General features: G+C 37.4%; 1 protein-coding gene across 2 annotated transcripts; it reads right to left on the minus strand.

Annotated features, from left to right (window-relative positions):
• Positions 1-550: 550 nt before the first annotated feature.
• LOC105038677 (trihelix transcription factor GT-4) lies at positions 551-18,584 on the minus strand. Of its 2 annotated transcripts, XM_010914554.4 has the most exons (5): positions 17,538-18,582; positions 15,788-15,826; positions 7,393-7,524; positions 6,836-7,063; positions 551-1,148 (listed from the first exon to the last, which is right to left on the minus strand). In XM_010914554.4, exons 1-5 carry the CDS (start codon positions 18,151-18,153, stop codon positions 934-936), a joined length of 1,230 nt encoding a protein of 409 aa, XP_010912856.1. In that variant the 5' UTR covers positions 18,154-18,582; the 3' UTR covers positions 551-933. The 2 variants fall into 2 exon arrangements, with proteins under 2 accessions (XP_010912856.1, XP_010912857.1); XM_010914555.4 differs by lacking the exon at positions 7,393-7,524 and having other exon boundaries at positions 17,538-18,584.
• Positions 18,585-19,183: the final 599 nt, after the last annotated feature.

Genomic DNA, 19,183 nt, shown 5'->3' on the forward strand with positions numbered 1-19,183 from the left:
TTTCTTCTGTTATCAAGGAATTTGTCCAAACCGCTCTCACCCAAACAGTTGATGTAAGGCAACGATGGCAGATCCACTCCAAACCATCCAAGCCATCCGGTCCAGGTGATGATACTGAATCGAACCAGCGTGGAATAAGTCAAGCCAGGAACTTGCCCGAATGGAGCAAAACCGCCCGATTCTTTTTGATTCGGACCCATTCCAGACCATCCCTGTACCTCTATTAACTTGTTTCTCATCAACCAGATGTTAACAAACTCGTTCCTTACTGGTGTGGCGCTTTAGGCAGAAAAAAGTAGACATGCCAAGCTATACCAAGCAGCTGCATCAGTGAAAAGGAAAACTTAACCTTTTAATGATTCAATTGCACCTTGACAAAATGGAGAAGTGTAATTACCAACTACAAACCCACTAAAACAACAGTTGCCCAGACATGCTTGAGACCTTTTCAGTGAAGAGAGAATCATTTCGTGTAGATTTATCTACAAGGTTAATAATAGAGTCCTACTACATCATCTCCCGTGTGGAAATGGTTCATTGGACATCAAACTGAAACAGAAATTTTCATGTTTGCATTTTTAATCTGATGATGTACAAGAATGGATAATGTTGGTGTCACTTCACCAGGAACTTGAAGGATGTTTGATTTAAAACTACTAAGATATTCTTGATAATTTAGTGCAATCCCATAATGGTCAAACAGCATGAACATTTTGTTCATCCCTGAAGTATATAGTTGTCTAGTGCTTTTGAGTCATCATATTTTGAGTGTTCCCTAATATACCAAGTAGTCTGATTCCCAGATACAAAGCTCCAGAGCTATTCTCCATAATCAAGTGCACAACCCCATATTGGTCAAACAGCATGAACATTTTGCGAATACCTGAAGTATATGGTTTACTGATTCCAGTCATAATATATTTTTGGTGCTCCTTAATCGCCCAACAGTCTGATACCCTGATATGCAGCTCCAGGATGAAGGTCATCCATGGTATCAACGCTTCTAAAGCCACTTAACTCTCTTAGGCCCTTCCAGCCATTGCGATTAAGGAAATCACGGAAATCCTCTTGAGTGTAGATCGTCTTTTCCTCAGTTCGAACTGGTATGCGGTCAGTCTCATCATATATGCAAATTTTTATTGTTATCCCTGAATCAATCAGAAAAAACAGGATATAAACATCAGAAAGCTACCAATTTATGTTGAAACAAGATAAATCGTCATCCCAAGAGTTTGCGTAGAAGAAATCAACTGGAGGAACAGTGTTTTTTCAAAAGACCATGTAGAAAACGTAGAATTCATCAAAGATTTTAAAAAGGCATCCTGGAGAAAATGCTCCATACTGAAACTTTCACTGCAATCATTCCCATAATTTGGACAAATGTACCTTTGCCATTGCATTAAATGGCCAAAATCAAATTTGAGAACATGCAGCTGACTAACAGCTCTGCATTAATGAGATGCAAGCATCCCCAGGTGATCATGACTGCAGGATACATGAGTAAAGATACCACCCAAAAATAACCATTTTTGACACTATTGTACTGACACAAATTTTACTAGATGAGGGTACATTGCTATTTATCAATTGACCTTGCAGAGATAAATGCATTGTATTCGTGGCATTTAATGCATTGGTAAGAAAACCAGGGTGCCCCTACACATTCACAATACCACTGTAGCAAATAGCAAGCATTTGTGTGTGGACGCACATGCCCACGAACATGCATGCACCCAACTGCTCACATAAATGCACCTGCACACGTGTGAATGTTTTGCTTGTTCCACCTAACTGATTACTTAAAACAGAAGTAGAAACAAATCGGTAAGTAGCAATAACATGCTACCCTTGTTGAACAGGTAGAACTATTAGTACGTTGGTCAAACTAGATGATTTGAGTTCAAACTCTCAGCGGTGCAACTTTCATCATCTTGCCATCCATTCTTGTCTTCTCCAAATTTGCCCACTTCTATTTACTACCTGAGTGTGGAAGTCCTTGACATCTTCATCGTAATCCTTGCAAGTCTGGCCTCAGTCCTCCCCCACCACCTTTATCAACAATGATACTTAGCAATCTAACCACTTCCTCCACCAACCGGGCATCACAACATCACTTTCTTCCACTGTAGGCAATCAAAATTGGGTACTGGGGACAAAGGCATGAAGCAATAAATACTAAATAAAAGATAGCATTAGATGGAAATAGCTGAGAGGAAGTCAATCACAGGCTCAGCACAAACCCAAGAATCTTGTGGTTAAGAAAAGATGAGAATAGAGTAGATGAATTGAGTACTGGTCACAGTGATTTACAAGAGATCAAGCGATAAGGTTAATACAGCTTGTCAATGGTACAGACGTACAGTTTAAATATGGTAACACAATGAACATGGACTGAAGATGATTAGCAGTTATGTCAACAAAGGAAGATTGCAGAGAAAGGACTAGTAGCAGGTGCAAGATTTAAAGTGGGTTCTCAATCAAATTTCTATATTTCGAATGAATCATTGTGGAAGTAGATGAACTCAAATAAAAAACTGACAGATCTGATTGTGTTTGTATAAAGAACTGCCCTAGAATGCTAGCAGCAGGAATTGAGTGTGCATCTATCAGCTCAAGCCACACAATGTGCCATTCACATTGGGAATCCATACATACAATTGATCATGATCTATAACAGATAAAATACTTTGAAATCAAAAATCCGATGATTTGCAGATTTCTTACATATACCTGGAGGCCACGAAGCTGAAAAGGGAACTTCTTTAAAGGGCTAGATATGACTATTTGAATCCATTTTTACCTTAGGAGATCAAGATCAAAGATATTGAATTCTTGGATTACAGGTTCAACAATGCAAATTTAAAAAACAAATTCTAAGCTGTTGCCATCGATGATATGAGTTATGACCATGTTATTTTTCGAGAAGATACCTCCAAAACAAATGCTTACGGTCTTTTTGGGCATTAAATGTTCAGATCATGATCAACATTTTAAATCCTCCATATGGATCACCCACCTGCTAAATTACATTAATAAGGTTTGGGCTTTGGTGTAGGGCAATAAATGGAGAATGCTATGGGAGGAGAATGAGGAAGGACTGAGGAGAGAGAACATCTAGAGAAGTGGAAGGAAATGAAGGAAATTCAGTGCTGCATAAGTAAAAATATTGTGATATTAATATAACTCTCACAATATCATGTGCAAACACTCCTAAAAGCTTTCAAATCCAGAAGGCATAATTAACTCAGTTATGCCTTCTAGTCAAATGCACAATGGGACATCCAAATCGATGATCCACACCATTCATCATGATCTGTCACATCTCAAATACCTAGAAAGGCATAAATGAGCTGAGCTTGAGCAAGCAGATCATGCTCAAGCTCAGCTTGCAATCCAAGCTTCAGCTTGGCACAGTTCAAGACAAAGTTGAGTTGAATACACCCTTCTTGAGCACATGCTTTCAGCTAATTCCACCATTATATGTCACACTAACAGCTTAAATGCATCCTTCTTTATATATTATTTGATAAATAGACATAATAGATACTAAATTATATATTTGGTTTTCTTATTCATAACATTTTGACCTTAATTAATCAAACACAATAAAGATAAGCATCAAGCCCAATTCTTTACTATTTGAGTGAATTTCCACTAAGCCGATCCCGAGCCAACACAATATGCTCACAAATTGCTTGCTTGTGTTACCAACTTAAATGCCTAGAAAATAAACTCAGATTTTCTGAGGTGTGTTGCTCATTTTTCACGTGATACTAAATGAACAATTTTGTAGTAATACAACAAATGACTCCTTTTGATAAAAGTTTAGGGCTACCCAAGCTATTATAAATTTGGTTTACAGGCTTCCAGAGACATCTAAAACACAATGAATATCATGGATGAACAACTTCATGGCTCACCATGCATTCATGTTCATGTGATAACTAATAGCTGTGCTCTTGGAACATCAGGGATTCCATGTACACATGCATGCACACAAATACGGTTTAGGCTTGTGCAATGCTTCTCAGGACAAAAAAATATACATAAAAGCTTATCAATATTAAGATAAAAAATAGGGGAGCGTATAAAAGTAGTTTAAGTCCCATAATCATGAAAATAATGAAGCAAATAGATGTAATGATCAGTTTCAGAAAATAATAAGTATCCATAGTTTTCCATGTTTGACGAAATGACTATTCTTTTCTCAAGGAAGGCAACGGTGTCCTTTATATTAATGTATTTAATAATATATACTATTGGATATTTTTGGGAATACCAAAATGGCTGCGGTCATATACTTCAATAAGACAGGTGCCTTTTTCTTACAAAACTTACCAACTTTGGCAAGTTAAATAAAGATTTGGTATTTAATACATTAATATACTATACATATGTTATTCTGTACCCAATAATGCATTAATGTATATATTGTTAGAGATGGTCAATTTCTAAGTTTCCTAATTAGGAGAGGAAGAGATGGTAGGACCTACCATCTGATAATATAATGTGCCTGCTTGCTGAGTGCATGTTCATAGAAAATATTTATATATGTAATGTACTTATAGCCATAAACAATATTTCCAGTTTGACCTACATATCACAGCTGTGACTAAAGGGAGCTGATTTCTCCATTTATTTAAATTTTATTAGAAGAAAATGTATTACTCGTGTTGCACGGACACTCGCATTCAGCTCAACGATGCTGTTGGAAATGTAACGGAATCAAATACACCTTATCAAATTCATTGATTTCAGCTTTAATGATGGTTAGAGCGGGGGGGTTTTCCAACAATGAGTTTGACCCACCATAATGATGTTAGAAGTGAACTTTTGTTCTTTAAGAGATTAAACAAGAATGAAGAAATGAAAATAACCTTAAAAAATGTTATTTCTCATACCCTTGGCTGCAGGAAATTCTGGATGAGAAATATATGTAGTAACGATCTTAACAAATAATATCTTCTAATGCTTTCTTTTATATAATATCTTAAAACAAATATATAATTTATTTACTTTCCCACATGTACCCATATCTTTCTTTTCTTTTTCCCCTGGCTAAGTCAAATGCTTGGCTATATCTCAGAATCCAATCATCATGTCAGCATCCTTAGAATGCTGCTTTGTTCTTATTTTTCCAAAAACCAGTTTGCTTATTTCCCTAGTTCATATGATAAATTTACATTATTATTCCATGCAGATTTCAACATAACCCTTTACTTTCCAATCCCATGACTATCAAGGGGTCAGGGCACACTCTTCATTTTACAAATTTTCTCCTCATTATTTGTTTCAGCAAATAAATGCACTCACTTTTTTTTATTCCTTCTTTCTCTCTCCTAAAGCCTGTCCAAAGGAGATTATCATGTGGGCTGCATTTGATCAACAATGGAAGTGTTATAGTAAATCCTCATAATAATGACCACTAATAGAGAAATATAATAGTTTTGGGTACATAATTTCAGTCATGCACAAACTTAACAAAGTATATGCATTTGCATGTTTCGAATGCTAGTAATATAAAATTCAGCATTCGAAGCCTGTACGAGAAGGTTTGAATGAAGATGTGAAGAGATAAAGACCATTTCAGGAGGTTTTGTAGATCGGCATGGTCTAAACATCAAGACCTGATTTTTCTTTTCTTTTATTTTCTTTCTTTTTGTGTTTTTTTTTTTTTTTTGTTGTTGTTGTTGTTTGGGGGGGGGGGGGGGGGTTGTTCAATACTGTTCCACGTTCACCTAGTTCACCTGTGATAACAGATCTTGAAGTTGGTTCAAAAGTTTCACATAGAAACTATTTTGGCCTGCTTACGTCCTTATTACATAGTACGTAACTCATGCAATATTTTCCCTATGAAAAATTGGAAAATAAGGAGAAGGCAATTAATTTAAGCAGAAAGATTACATATTAAGGAAATGCTGAGATTTGCCATGAAGTTTTCCTCATACAAAATGGTATGGGCATGAGCAAAGTTGTAAAGTTGGGCTTATTGGGGTTAGAGGTGGGATATCAAGGTAGGAAACAAACTAATAAAAAGGTCATGATTGACCTAAAAGGATTTTTATCAACCTTCCTTTCCCCTCAACCACTTCCTCCAGCAAATGTAGCGACACATGCTGAACAAGGTATTCCCTTCAAGGGACTAGAAAACAATTGAGACTTCAAAATTACTCATGTTTATTATTTAAGTTTTTTTTTTTTTGTTTCATGGACATCACAATACTAAACCCTAAAATTCATGCTCGCTTACATGTCCTCTTCTGCCCTTCGTATTATCAAAGGCTACATCATTATTTAAAAATAAAAACATTTCTACAAATCTTTCACGATACCTCCTATTCTGTTATGCATGGTTGTACCATTTCAGTTAGTTTCCATCAAATCCTAAAGTTTCTCCTACGAGGTTACTGATAAACTCTATAATTGGAATTTGGAAGCATTAGCTTTATAATTCATATAAAATTATGGGTCCTACACTCATCTTGGAAAATCTTCCCATAGGTCAAGTTGGCATGCGTCAATGATATGTCTCAAAGTGATTTTATACTCTAACTGCCCCACGCTTATCATATAATGAAATAATATTATATGTCACCCCATTCCTCTTATACCCAATACTGCAATTTAAACACTGCAAGGATAATGGTGCCATCTACAAACACACACTTCAACCATTCTGAAAGCAACATTCAAATATTTGTAGGTAAAGAAAAAATGAAATTTCTGAAACATGTAGAAAATTACATTTAACTGTTGGATTCAGATAACCATTATAAAAACTCTTCAATGAATTCATAGTAGGGTGTCAAAAAAGATGTAAACATTTTATTATTACCATCATCAAGATGAAGAGTATAGGTTCCCAGTGGCATGTCCCTGTCAAGGCTGCGAACCACCTCATCTTCATCCTCCAGCCAAAATGCCCTTCTAGTCCTTAATCCAAACGCTGATTTGATTGCATCCTTTATTGCCTCTGTGCTGCCATCAATACCAATTTTTCTAGTGTAGTCTCCCCACTTGATTGAAATAACCCTTCCACCATATGAGGCATGATTATCACCACCTACCAAAATAGAACAACTAGTCAAAACCAATGGAAGGCAAGCATTACTTGTGCAAAACTGCCAGTGCATCTACCTGTGGTATTTTATTAAGTTATATCAAGATAAGCAGAAGATACAGTATCAACAATAGATAGTAATATCCAATTTGCAATATCATTTTTGACATAAAGCTAAACCATCTTCTGAAACTTGCATCTGGTCTTAGAAGATTCATTTTCCCAGAACAGGGACAAAGAAACCAAGAAAATTTTCATGCTTCCAAGGCTCAGAAGAACAATAAACAACACAATACAAGAATTTGTCTAGACTGCAACGAAAGGTGCACTACCATTCGTAGGGGTGTCTCTCCAACTCCAAGGGGGAACACCATTAGTTGCCACTTCATCAGCTGCGGTTATGGCAAGAGGATTTCTCTCGTGATCCAAATGCCTATCCACATTGAGTGTGGACCTACCATTCCCTGATATTCACAAAAATAGTTTTTTTAACATATTCAGAAGGTTTAATATGGATTTGGATGGCTGAATATATTTATTTTCCAGAAAGAGCAATATACAAATTTCACAAGTTTACCCATGTAAAACTTATGAAGCAAAAATCACATGAAATTATAGCCTTCATATTCATGAGATAAACAGGTCAAAGGCAAATCAAATGCATATGAAGCAAAAACACATATTTGACGAGTACAAATGAGAATGATAAATGACAAGAAATATATTATTAAAGAGCCAGCACTGAAAAATAGATTGACTTAATCAAGGTTCCAATAGCACATATTATATAATACATGTTTCAGGGTTTATTGTTAACTAGTCTTAACACAATTTTCTTGGAATGAAACCCCATTACATCTAATATATAGCTAGATCTACATAAAACATTGGTATCTACCTTCACACAACCATACATGACAATGCCATGTTACCGCACCAAATTATATCTAATCTCTCGGTGCCCATTTTGCCTCATGCCATTTATTCGGATAAAATACCATCTCTTCTCAAATAGAAGCACAGTCTATGTACATAACCCCGTCACATCTAACATATAGCTAGATCTACATAAAACATCGGTACCTACCTTCTCACCACTATACATGACAGTGCCATGTTACAGTATCAAAGAGAATCTGCGTACATACATATGTAAGTACCGTGTTAGGGGTGGCAATGTTTAACCTATTTAACTTAATTCAACCTGTAGTAGTTGGGCTACTTGTTTAATAAAATAATCAGGTTCATGTCTGGATTTATAACCTGTTTAATAAACAGGTTGGGTTTGGGTGGACAAATTTTTGACCTATCCTATATCTTACCCAACCCATATATGGTCTGGCCTGACCCATTTGCCACCCCTGATATATGTATGTATGCATGTGTGTGTGTGTGTGTGTGTGTGTGTGTGTGCATATTGGGAGTGAAGTCATGCAAACAAAGCTGCAGGTGCAAACTCAGGAAAGAACTGATTCCACTATATAAGTAAATAAATAAATAAAAACATTTATTAATTTATATATTTATTTATATATAGTTATTACTGCAACGGCTTTCGCCATTATGTGTTGGTGTAGCTGTTTTGAAACTGGGGAAGGCAAGTTTGATCAAGGATTAGAGGGGAGAGGTGGAACAAAAAGCTTGGGGTGGATTGGTCCAACAAAACAAGCAAAAGAAAACAAGCACAACGGGCTATTAAATGCAGGAAGGACTGAATGAATGAAGATACCACAAGGAATAGAGAAAAAAAGGTTCTTTTTTAGTATCCATCCATCAACATGGTTTCTAAGAAATGTTCCAGTAGTCGAAGCAGATATTCACATATATATATGTGTGTGTGCGCGCGCGCGTGCGTGCGTGTACGTATGTATGTACCTATCTTAGGGATGGCAATGCTTAATCCATTGAACTTAATTCAACCCATTGCGTTGGACTACCTATTTAATAAAATGGTTAGGTTTGGGTTTCGATTTAGAACTTGTTTAATAAGCAGGTTGGGTTAGGGTTGACAGATTTTTGACCTATCTTATATTTGACCTGACCCATCAATGTAAGGATGTATGTATGCATGTACATGTATATATGTAAGCATGTATGTACATATGTATGCATGTAGATATGTATGCATGTACATATGTATGTGTGTGTGCACGCGCGCATGTGTGTCTGTATGTCTATAGGACCTAACCATATTGCACGAATTGGTCTGAATTTAGTCCCAAGAGAGAACTCTTCAGGTTTCGAGTTTTTAGTAGGTATCTGTGCTTGGTAAGGTCTAGTTATGTGTGACGATAACATGCTTGAAGACTTATTATGACCTTTCCTAAGATTTGATTAGGGCGAGATTAGTAATATTCTTGTCCCTGATATGTTGTATCAGAATTTCTAGGTCAAACAACTTGATTATCAAGAGGTGAGCAAAAGTAGGATCACCTAAGAAAAGATCCACGCTCACAAAATTATAAGATATTAAATATAGTTTAAGATTGCTGACTAAAACAAGAATGGTTTGGCAGATAGTGACTGATTAAGTCTCCATGCGAAAACACCCTGCACACTTGATAAAAGGTAGGAAAGCCCATATGTTTAAGTGGGTAACTAAGAGGATAATTAGAAAAAGCCATAAGTTTTGTTGATATATGAAAGGAAGATTACCATTTGGGTAGTGATGAGTGCAACGTACAATCTGAGTATGGGTTAGAACATATTTATGGGTGTAAATGTATCAACATCATATAGGTCTTTATTAAGTCCAATTGTATACATAACTAGTAGTTTGATGACCTATTAAACAAACTAAAAATGTTGAAAAAAATAATTACAAGTTAGAAAATAATTAAATACGCTATCTCCTTTAGTTACGCAACTATGTATTATGTTATATTCAATATTTGTCATCAGAAATTTAATAAATAAATTAATAGTATTAACACTCTCTCTCTCCTCTCTCTCTCTCTCTCTCTTAATTCTTGACTTCTATCTCTTCTCACATTTGCTCTATAGCACTTCTAAAATCTGATTATTGTGCTTGTGCGCATGCAACCATATGCAATAATGGAAGGGCAATATGGTACAAGTAAGCTAGAATCACATGGGGTCAATCATACTACCCTCTTGCTCGAGCCTGGTCCAGAAAATTGTTGCGGGATTCTAGCCAAGCCTAAGTCCACAAAATCTCTATAAGCTCTGACCAAGCCTGATTCAGCCTGAACCTGAGCCCAGCCTGAAGTCCAAACAGGACCTAACCTCAATGAGCCAACTGGCTCAAACACGCTGGGTTCCAAATCAAACCCGCCTACTTTTTTTTTCCCTCCACCACCACCCTCTCTCTCTTAGTGGATGAAGGTAGGTTAAAGCGCTTCGATAGTCAGCAGAGGAGAGGAATAGAAAGTTGGTAGTCCCCTGGTGGGAGAGATTGACAAAGGTGGAGTAGAAGGGTAGGCAGAGTGGTAGAAGGGGAGGTGAAGGAGCAAAAAGAGAGAGAGAAAAAGTGAGGGGGAGAGAAGAGGAAGTGGAAGAGAGGAAAGATAGCTGGTCGCCCCATTAGTGGGAGAGTTTGAAGAAGTAGAAGGGGAGTAGTAGGAAGCGTGGAGCAGGGGACCTAAAGTAGAAAAAAGGGAGAGCATGAGTAGATACAAGGAAATTAGGGTTCTATTTTAAGGATATTCGATCCCATCCATCCATTCCGAATGGATGATCAAGATTAAAACATATCAAATAAAGTAGAATATAATTTTATAAATTAATTAAATATTATTTGGGTTTCATACTAGGCTTGGATCAGGCTGAGGACCTACCAAAACCAGCCTCAAATTGTTTTGAGCTTAATTCTTGGGCTCGAGCTCTGGCCAAATCTACAAATGTCCAGGCCTACAAGACGAACCCATGTCGGTCTAACCTAATAGGCTTTCACACTAGCTTGGACAACATTTCCATCCATATATCTGGTCCCATTGTCAATTGTATTGCCTTGTACTACCCAATACAGGGCATATCATTCTATACCAAGTGGGAACTGTTATGAAACTCAAATTTGGATCAGGATATATCTCGTAGTACCATGTATCGCCCCATACATATACCTTGTATCGAGACATACTGAAGCATGTACCGACCCATCCCGAGGCTGGTATATCGAGTTGTGCCAATATAAAAAGTGAGAAAAATGACTAGAAGGATATTTTGGTATTGGGATGCATACCATACTGTATCGACCATACTGTATCAAACTAGTAAAGTACCAATACAATACTTGTTTGATTGCGGACCTTGTCTAGTCCACTAAATTATCCCAATTATATCTAATTAAAATAAACTCAGCTATAGGTCACATGAAAAAAAATAGTTGATGTATGCACCAAACCCATGTCAAGTCGCACGCTATGAATCTATCTTCTCCTAACTTTAGTGCATAGGTTGCACTTATCAAATGCTCCCTTCTTCCTAAGTCAGCCTTGCCCATGGATATCATATTTTGCCTAAAGCACGAAACTCATATTAGATACCCCAATCTTCCCTTTAGGAAACTTGACACCATACATACCAATGCACATCAAAGCAAAACGAATGTGTCTAACCTCTCTCCTAAGTTCCTTTTCCTAGCTTCAATACTTGCTTGCTAACAAGTATAAGAGCTCTTTCTTTGTATAGAATTGTTTCATAATTCAAGATGATTGAGATTTAGCCGAGTGGCAAATATCCAGCAAATGCAAAAAAAAACCTAGAAGTTCTGCAATAAATTTCAAAAGTATTTCTCTAATATACAAATATGCAATAAATCTACTAAGCACCCTAAGACCCCCTTTGTGATCATTACATCCTCCCATATCCCAATAATTTCTATAGCACAGTAAACATTCTTAATTTTTCTAGCGGATTGCATTGATTCTTGCTCTTCTTCCAACAAAGAAAATCTCCTAGGTGCCAATCTCCTCCCATCCAATCACGTGAACACATTTATTGTGTGGAAGCCTTCTTGCATGATGGAGTATTGGAGTCTCTTGTGTTAACCCTGTGTTTTCAAATTTAGGTCTCTGCATGCTGACAATTTTACTGCATGCACTTAGACCAAGGTTCAATGTCTCCAGCTCTTCAACCATCCAAAGCATAACCAAATAGCAATTATTGTTGTTCATCATTCTTACCTGCCTTCAACGAAACCAACCATAAAATAGTCAATCTCTAGATCAATAATAAAGCCTTAGCTTTCCCCTTAACTAATCTTCTGACATTAGGAACCATACATGGCATGACATTCCGAAGAAAGAAGCATGATGACCTTGGCCTCCCAGGAGAAATCAATCAAAAGGATAGCCTTAGACTCATCTATGAAACCATAAGCCCAAGTTCCTCTTATATGATTTGACATGCATGTGGATTCCTTTTTGATGCCCTCAACCTACTAGATCCCTAAGCTAACTACATTTATCTGGTTCTAATCCAAAGAAAGCTCAAGACCAAACATTTTGACCTTCATCAACACAAATTGTTTATCACATATGCATCCATCCATGCCTCAAAACATGTCCTTACAGAGTGCATCTTAAGTTCTTGTGAGAACTTTCATCACCTTAATCCCATCAAAACTATTAAAGCTTCTGGCACCATGCTATACTCATTATACTCCTTTTCCTTTTTATTTTCTTGAGCGCACTTGTAGCTTTATGCTACATGTATTGATTTAAAAGATATGATCCTCTGTGAGACCTTGATCTTAAAAATCCTTGTGTTAGTCATATCCATTACCCTTTTTGTAATGACACCTAGTACACATATTGCCCTCAACCTTGCATGCATTTCCATATCTTAGTTGCCAGAATTAGGAGCAAGTGCAGCAGCGGATGCAGGTGTGGGTGCTGGCAAGCAAATACTTTAGAAAACATTTGGAGTAAGGAAGCACTTAGGAAGCGGGGGCTGCTTCAAGATTTTGGGAAGATTCTGAAGCAGGTGTGTTAGTCTAGGTGGAAGATTCCAATAGTTAAGTTCCATCTCATGTCTAATAATGAGTTCAACTATGAGTCCTACTACAACTTAAGTTGTTGCATCTCTTGAACTAGTTTCAAATCCTTCACAAATGAAGCACTTGCTCCACTTAAGGTCAGAGCCCAACCATCAAGAAGATGAGCTAGTCCACCATTGACATCGTCTTGATGATAAGCATAAGAGGATGAACCCATCAACATATATTCAACAAGAACTTGTCCAACTTCATGAATCCTAAATAGTTTTCTTATTCTTAGGAAGGCATTGCATCTCCAACACTTTCATGAGCTCTAACCATGTATTTGAGCAAAGAACCTCATTTATGTTGTCAATTTCTTCACTGCTTCAGAAGGTATGATCTAATTCATGACATAAATGTTTGTGGTCTACTTAGATCCTTTTCAAGGTGGGTAGGACTGTTATTATTGACTTTCCAATATATTAAAATAAACTTTGGTTTTACTGAATTTTAAGTTCACCATAATATCTCAACTTCAAATTTTGATCCTTTTTCCTCCTCAGTGCCAAAAACCCTAGCATCCTAACACATGAATATAGCCATTCCTATAGCCTGACCTTAGTCTTAAGTCATTATAGCTTGCAATAGAGTATCAAACTTAGATTTAGTTCAAACCAGTGTGAAAGTTAAGGAGTATGAAGCAAACTCATCACAAGCAAATATCTAGTTCAAACCATTGTGAATAGACCATTTCAAGGCAATGGCAGTTTTCCACTCGGCCCTCCAACTCATCAAGTTGCAACTTGTCTGCAATAACAACTCTAATTGCCCTAAGCAATAGTGTTGTCAATAGCTTACTTTGAGATATTATTTCGCCATAGGTCCCTAGACTTGGCCATCCTCACCACATTGTAAGGTTCTCAAAAGAACAAGCTATTTGCAAGCAGCTCATGTTTGGCTCAAAATTGAGCTAGATATTGATTCATTCAAGTAGTAAACGAGTTGAGTATGAATCGAAATCTTTTAACTTAAAAATAAACAACTTGAACACAAACTAGGCTTGCTTCAATTGTGGTCAGCTCAACATAGCTCAAAACACACATATATAAATATTACTTCTTGATTTTTTTATTAATTAGGATTAATTGATGTAATAAGTACTACAAATATTTATTTAGAATCAAGATATGCCTAAGCCATCAGATCTTAAGTCTAACAATTGCATTATTTTATGTGAAGGTGCACAATTGTAGCCATTAGATCATAGATTTGATGACTTAGTATCATTGGATAAATGGGTGAAATAAAAGAGGCAAAGCCCAAACTCTCTCCAGCCTCTCACTCTTTCAAACACCATCCCATCCCTCTATTTTCCTCCCTCCAACTATCTTTCTCCCTTTACCTCTCTCTCTCTTTGAGTTTAGTGTCTTGACTCTTAAAGGCTCAATGGTATTATCCTTGGAACTCCCATTTTGCTGGATGCCATCCCTCAAGTTCTCATGGCTTCCATGGCTCTCTTGAAGCAACTACAACATCAACTACCTCTCTTCCCTCCCCCCACCCCCCAGACTCCCAATTCGAAGCTTGCCATCCATCTCCTATTCTTCCTCCAATCAAGCCCATTCCAATTATCAGGTTGAATCGAGCTCTATTTAGCCGGCTCAACATGAAACAAGCCAAGCATGATCTCTGTATTCCCAACTTAACTCAAGCTCGAACCAAGCTGAGCTGACCATATACAGTATCAAACTGAACTTGAGTTGGCTCATTTACACCCGACTATACTACGCCTAGTCCTCTTCCAACTTGGTTCCATGGTAACCATTGCTCCTCTAGCTTGTCCTTTCCTAACCTAGTTTTAACTTAGGTTTAATATTGGTTATAGAAAAATAGTTACTTCAGCATGCAAGATTATGCAAGAATTCTTGCTTTATGCCCCTACTAGTAATTAGCACTAGAGCACATGCCATATGTCAGACACTAAAGCATGGCATTTAGAGTTTTAGACATTTGGATTCGCTCTCATTATAAGGCATCAAGAGACAAGCAAGTATGACATATGTAAGTATGCTCAAGTTTTTACACAAATATTTTTACTTGCCAGCAACTTCACCACAATCAAAGGAAATATCCTACTTTATGGGCATGTTACTCAGCATATAGCAGCTAGAACACACTAATTGGAATAAATTGGATAGCCGATAGTCCCTTAACTATATTCAACCGCTTATTGATCTATGATTTATTCAAAAAGTACATGCAGTGATTTAGAGACTAGGTTTCCCCCATCATACCGCCAATTACAAATACCAACATACTACAATAATATTCATCCAAAGATTTTCACTGATATTACTATGACAGGAACAAAATATTGGCTCCTTCTCCAAGTTTTGAGGAAAAACCATGTCCTATTTTGTCTCAATTTTACCTATAGTTGAGAGGTTTCTCTTTTTTCAATAATATGTTACTTCTTGTTTCCCTTCTACATTTTCATGACATCTTCCAAAGTTGTTGTTTAAATTACAACTGGCTGCCATCTAGAGCCTGTCAAAAATCTCAACCACATGATTACAAGCTACGTAAGTAATCTGTTGTGTGCAATAACATGTGGCTGAGAAAGCAGAACTTATACCAACCCTAGAGAATAACATTCATAAAAGTACTGTAAAAAAACTAAACTACACAAAATGAAAACAATCAAATTCGAGCATGCATATGCAAAACCAACTAATTAACCATGTAAAGAGGGAATTGTCATGAATTCTAAAGTTAAAGTCAAATACCTTCCACAGACCCATATGAAATACTAGCATCTTCAGGACCTGCAAAAACAGAAGAAATAAATAAATAAATAAAATATAACCCAATAAATAATCAAGCAATCATGAGAAGCAACTGCCAGTACTTAGAGGGTGGGGTCGATTGGATGTACTTATGCAGCTAACTTGATCAAATGCAAACCATGAAACAATTAACATACAGCCTATTATTATCAACATCTCAAAAGAGGCGAAAGATAGGAACACAAAATAGTAACATTACTATCTAATTTTGCTGGAGCAAAGGTCCATCAGTTTGTACAACAATACCATAGTCTAAAGACAACAAATTGGTAATAATGATGGAAGCCTAATCTGAGAATAGAACCCAAGTGCTCATAGCGACAACAATTCACAAGTTAAGATAATATCCCATGGACTGCAACTTTTTTGATAAATTTGTTAGGAAAATGATATAGCCATAAACCCATGGTTCCTGTGAACTTGCTTTTCACCATAAAATTTTATGTCATGCTCCATTCACCAATGTTTAGAGTCTGCTCATTCATATATCAACGTTTCAAGTTTAGACAATTCATAGATTTTTTTCTGAGACAGAGCTCTCTCCACTGTTCACTTCTAATGCTTGGCAACAAAACCCAAAATCCTAGGCCAGTGAGCCAGTATATAAAAATAAACAAAGAGCTCTCTCTCCAGAAATGATCAAGCAAAGACCTTATCCTATGGCCCATAGTTGCACTACATTTCACTCCTGCTCTAATGTCTTAGAACACTCTCAAAAAGGTAATCGTATTAAAGGGGGAGATCAATGAATTTTCCAAGCATGAAAGAGCATTCCAGTTATGCAAATTTATGACATAGTAGCATTGTGGATGAAGTTACCTAAGGTTAGATCACACTACTGCTCATCAAGCAAATTAGATAAGCTGATGTTAGAAACAGCACAGGATGAAGTAGCATGGGATTTTGATATAACCTTGATAATTTCTATGTTACAGTACATCATAATCTACGAGGAAAAATATGGAAGGCCCATGGCTAAGAAAATAGATATAGCCTACAGGGCCCAAAAACTCATCGTCACTGTAAAGGATTCATTGAAGAAATTCAATAGTTCTTATTTTCACAAAAAATTAAGGAGTTATACTTTTTGAGTTACAACTCTCTGGAGGCAGTTACAATGTAAGACTGAGCAACTAGAATTATATTTTGAATCAAAAAGCAGTTAGGAAAACATAGGCATATAATAAGTAAAATTTGGGGTCTCCAGGCTGTCCAAAAGATTTTAGTCTCAAAAGCATACGCATGCATGTTTCCAGGATGTTCTACAGATATTATATTGTGTCATAAAAAAGCAAGGTCCACGCAAGAAACTGGCCATGGTGTCTTAAGGAATACACTGCCAGCATACTGCAGACATGGTAATAGATGCACTAAAATGCCCATTTTGTTAAAGAAATTATTTTGTAGCATAAACATCCCATTAAAAATTAAACAGTTTGTGAAACATGCATGCGATCCACAATTGTTTGGAAAGTCAGGAAATGGATTCCAGCAGAATCACCCTCATATCCTATTCTCAAATCCATGCATTAATTCCCGAGGAAGGGAGGATCATGTTTCCAAATGGCCAAAGTGTCAATCAATTCAAAATTTCAAAACACCTCTTTTCATCTGTCAACCAATCAACTAAACTCTCCATCAAATCAGAATTCAAAGTTAACAACTCGAACGAGGATCAAATGGACGATACCTTTATCAGAAAACTGCAGGTAAGGGTCAACCTTGGAGGCTGGGGGACTCTTATAAGCTGCGTTCTTGCTCCTCTCCTTGAGCATCTCATCAAGCTCCTTATAGTACGAGATCTTCGCGGCCCCGCTCCCCTTCGCTTGGTGCTTCGCCTTCTTGAACTCCTTCAGCAGGTTTCGCCACTTGTCCGTGCACATGGTCGGCGACCGGTCGAACCCCTTGTCCCTCATCTTCGCCGAGATCTGCTCCCACAAGTGCTTGTTCGACTTGGAGGTATTGAACAGCGCATCCATCTCCCGCCGGAGGCTGATGAGGCTCCGCGTCTCCTCCTGGACCCAGGTCTCAGCCCGCTTCTTGGGCGCCTTCACCTCGTGGTCCTCCCCGCTGCTGTCCGCCAGAATCATCGGCTGCTGCTGGGGTGGCGGCAGGCCGCCATTGCCGGCGACCTGGATCATCATTCCGCGGCCGTCTTCTTTGTAGTAATCACCCGATCGAGGCTTGTCAGACAAGTACATGCTCTTCCTTCTCCCCTGCTCCTCCTCGTCGCCGTCGTCCTCGCGACTCCGGAAGCAAGGGAGGACGGACTGGGAAAGGTATTGGTCTAGAGTGAGGAGAGACATCGGAGGAAGACGGGAAAATTGGTATCAAATTGGACTTCCAGAGGAGCAAAACCCATTTCTCGGATCACTCCAGAACAAGGACCAGTAGAAATCGACAGAATCTTCGTAAAAAAGAAGAAAAAGAGATCAAGGCGAAAGGAAAATTTGGGTTTCAGGGACAGGGGGCAAGGAATTTCTAGTTGGGTTTTAGATGGGGTTTAGAGAAGGGGAAGAGAGACCATTTCTTGGGATTAAGGATGAGTTTCAAGATCGAAGGAGATAAAGAGAGGAGGGATTGGGAGGGTTTAGGGGTCGGAAGGTGCGACCTCTCCTCTCCGCTGGAAGTGGGAGATTCGGCGGGGTAGAGGAAAGAGAGGAAGCTGAGGAAGTTTGCGGGAGAGAGTTGGGGCCCCGAGAAGTAGTACTTCGCGTCCGATTCCTAAGGAAAGAATCGCCTACACCTCTTGTCTTAGAAATTTAGGATAATTAATAAATATCCTCTTACATCTTTACTGATTTTACGAATACCTCCTATATTTAAAATTTAAACAATATCAATACTATATTTAATAAAATATTATAATTTATTATTTTGATCTAAAATAAATTTGAGATTTTCATCAATAATTATATAATATTATTTTTATCATATTGATATCCTCTAATTTCACTTCAATCATGACATGGATAATGAAGAGTCACGTGAGTGCACGATTAAGTATTTCGATCATTTCTCTTATATGTTCGAAAGGTCGTTTTTATCCCTTTTGCTCAGTTCTTCCATAGAATCCATTCGTTTCTTTGAACGTATTCGCTGTATGAATTGATTTCGGACGACAACAAAGAGAGGATTGCTACAATCTACATCTCGTTTTGGTTCAAAAATATAGACGATTTCAATGGTGAGATTCTCTATTTCTCACAGATATGTGTTTTTGCATCTCAGTGCAATAAAATGGTGATGTCTTTAATTTTTATTTCTTTATCGTTCTACATTTCATGAATGTCTATCCTATTTAACCATTTATTTTTTTGTTCATGCCTTTGATAT

The sequence above is a fragment of the Elaeis guineensis genome, chromosome 1, assembly GCF_000442705.2.
Source record: "Elaeis guineensis isolate ETL-2024a chromosome 1, EG11, whole genome shotgun sequence".
NCBI classification, from domain to species: Eukaryota; Viridiplantae; Streptophyta; class Magnoliopsida; order Arecales; family Arecaceae; genus Elaeis; species Elaeis guineensis.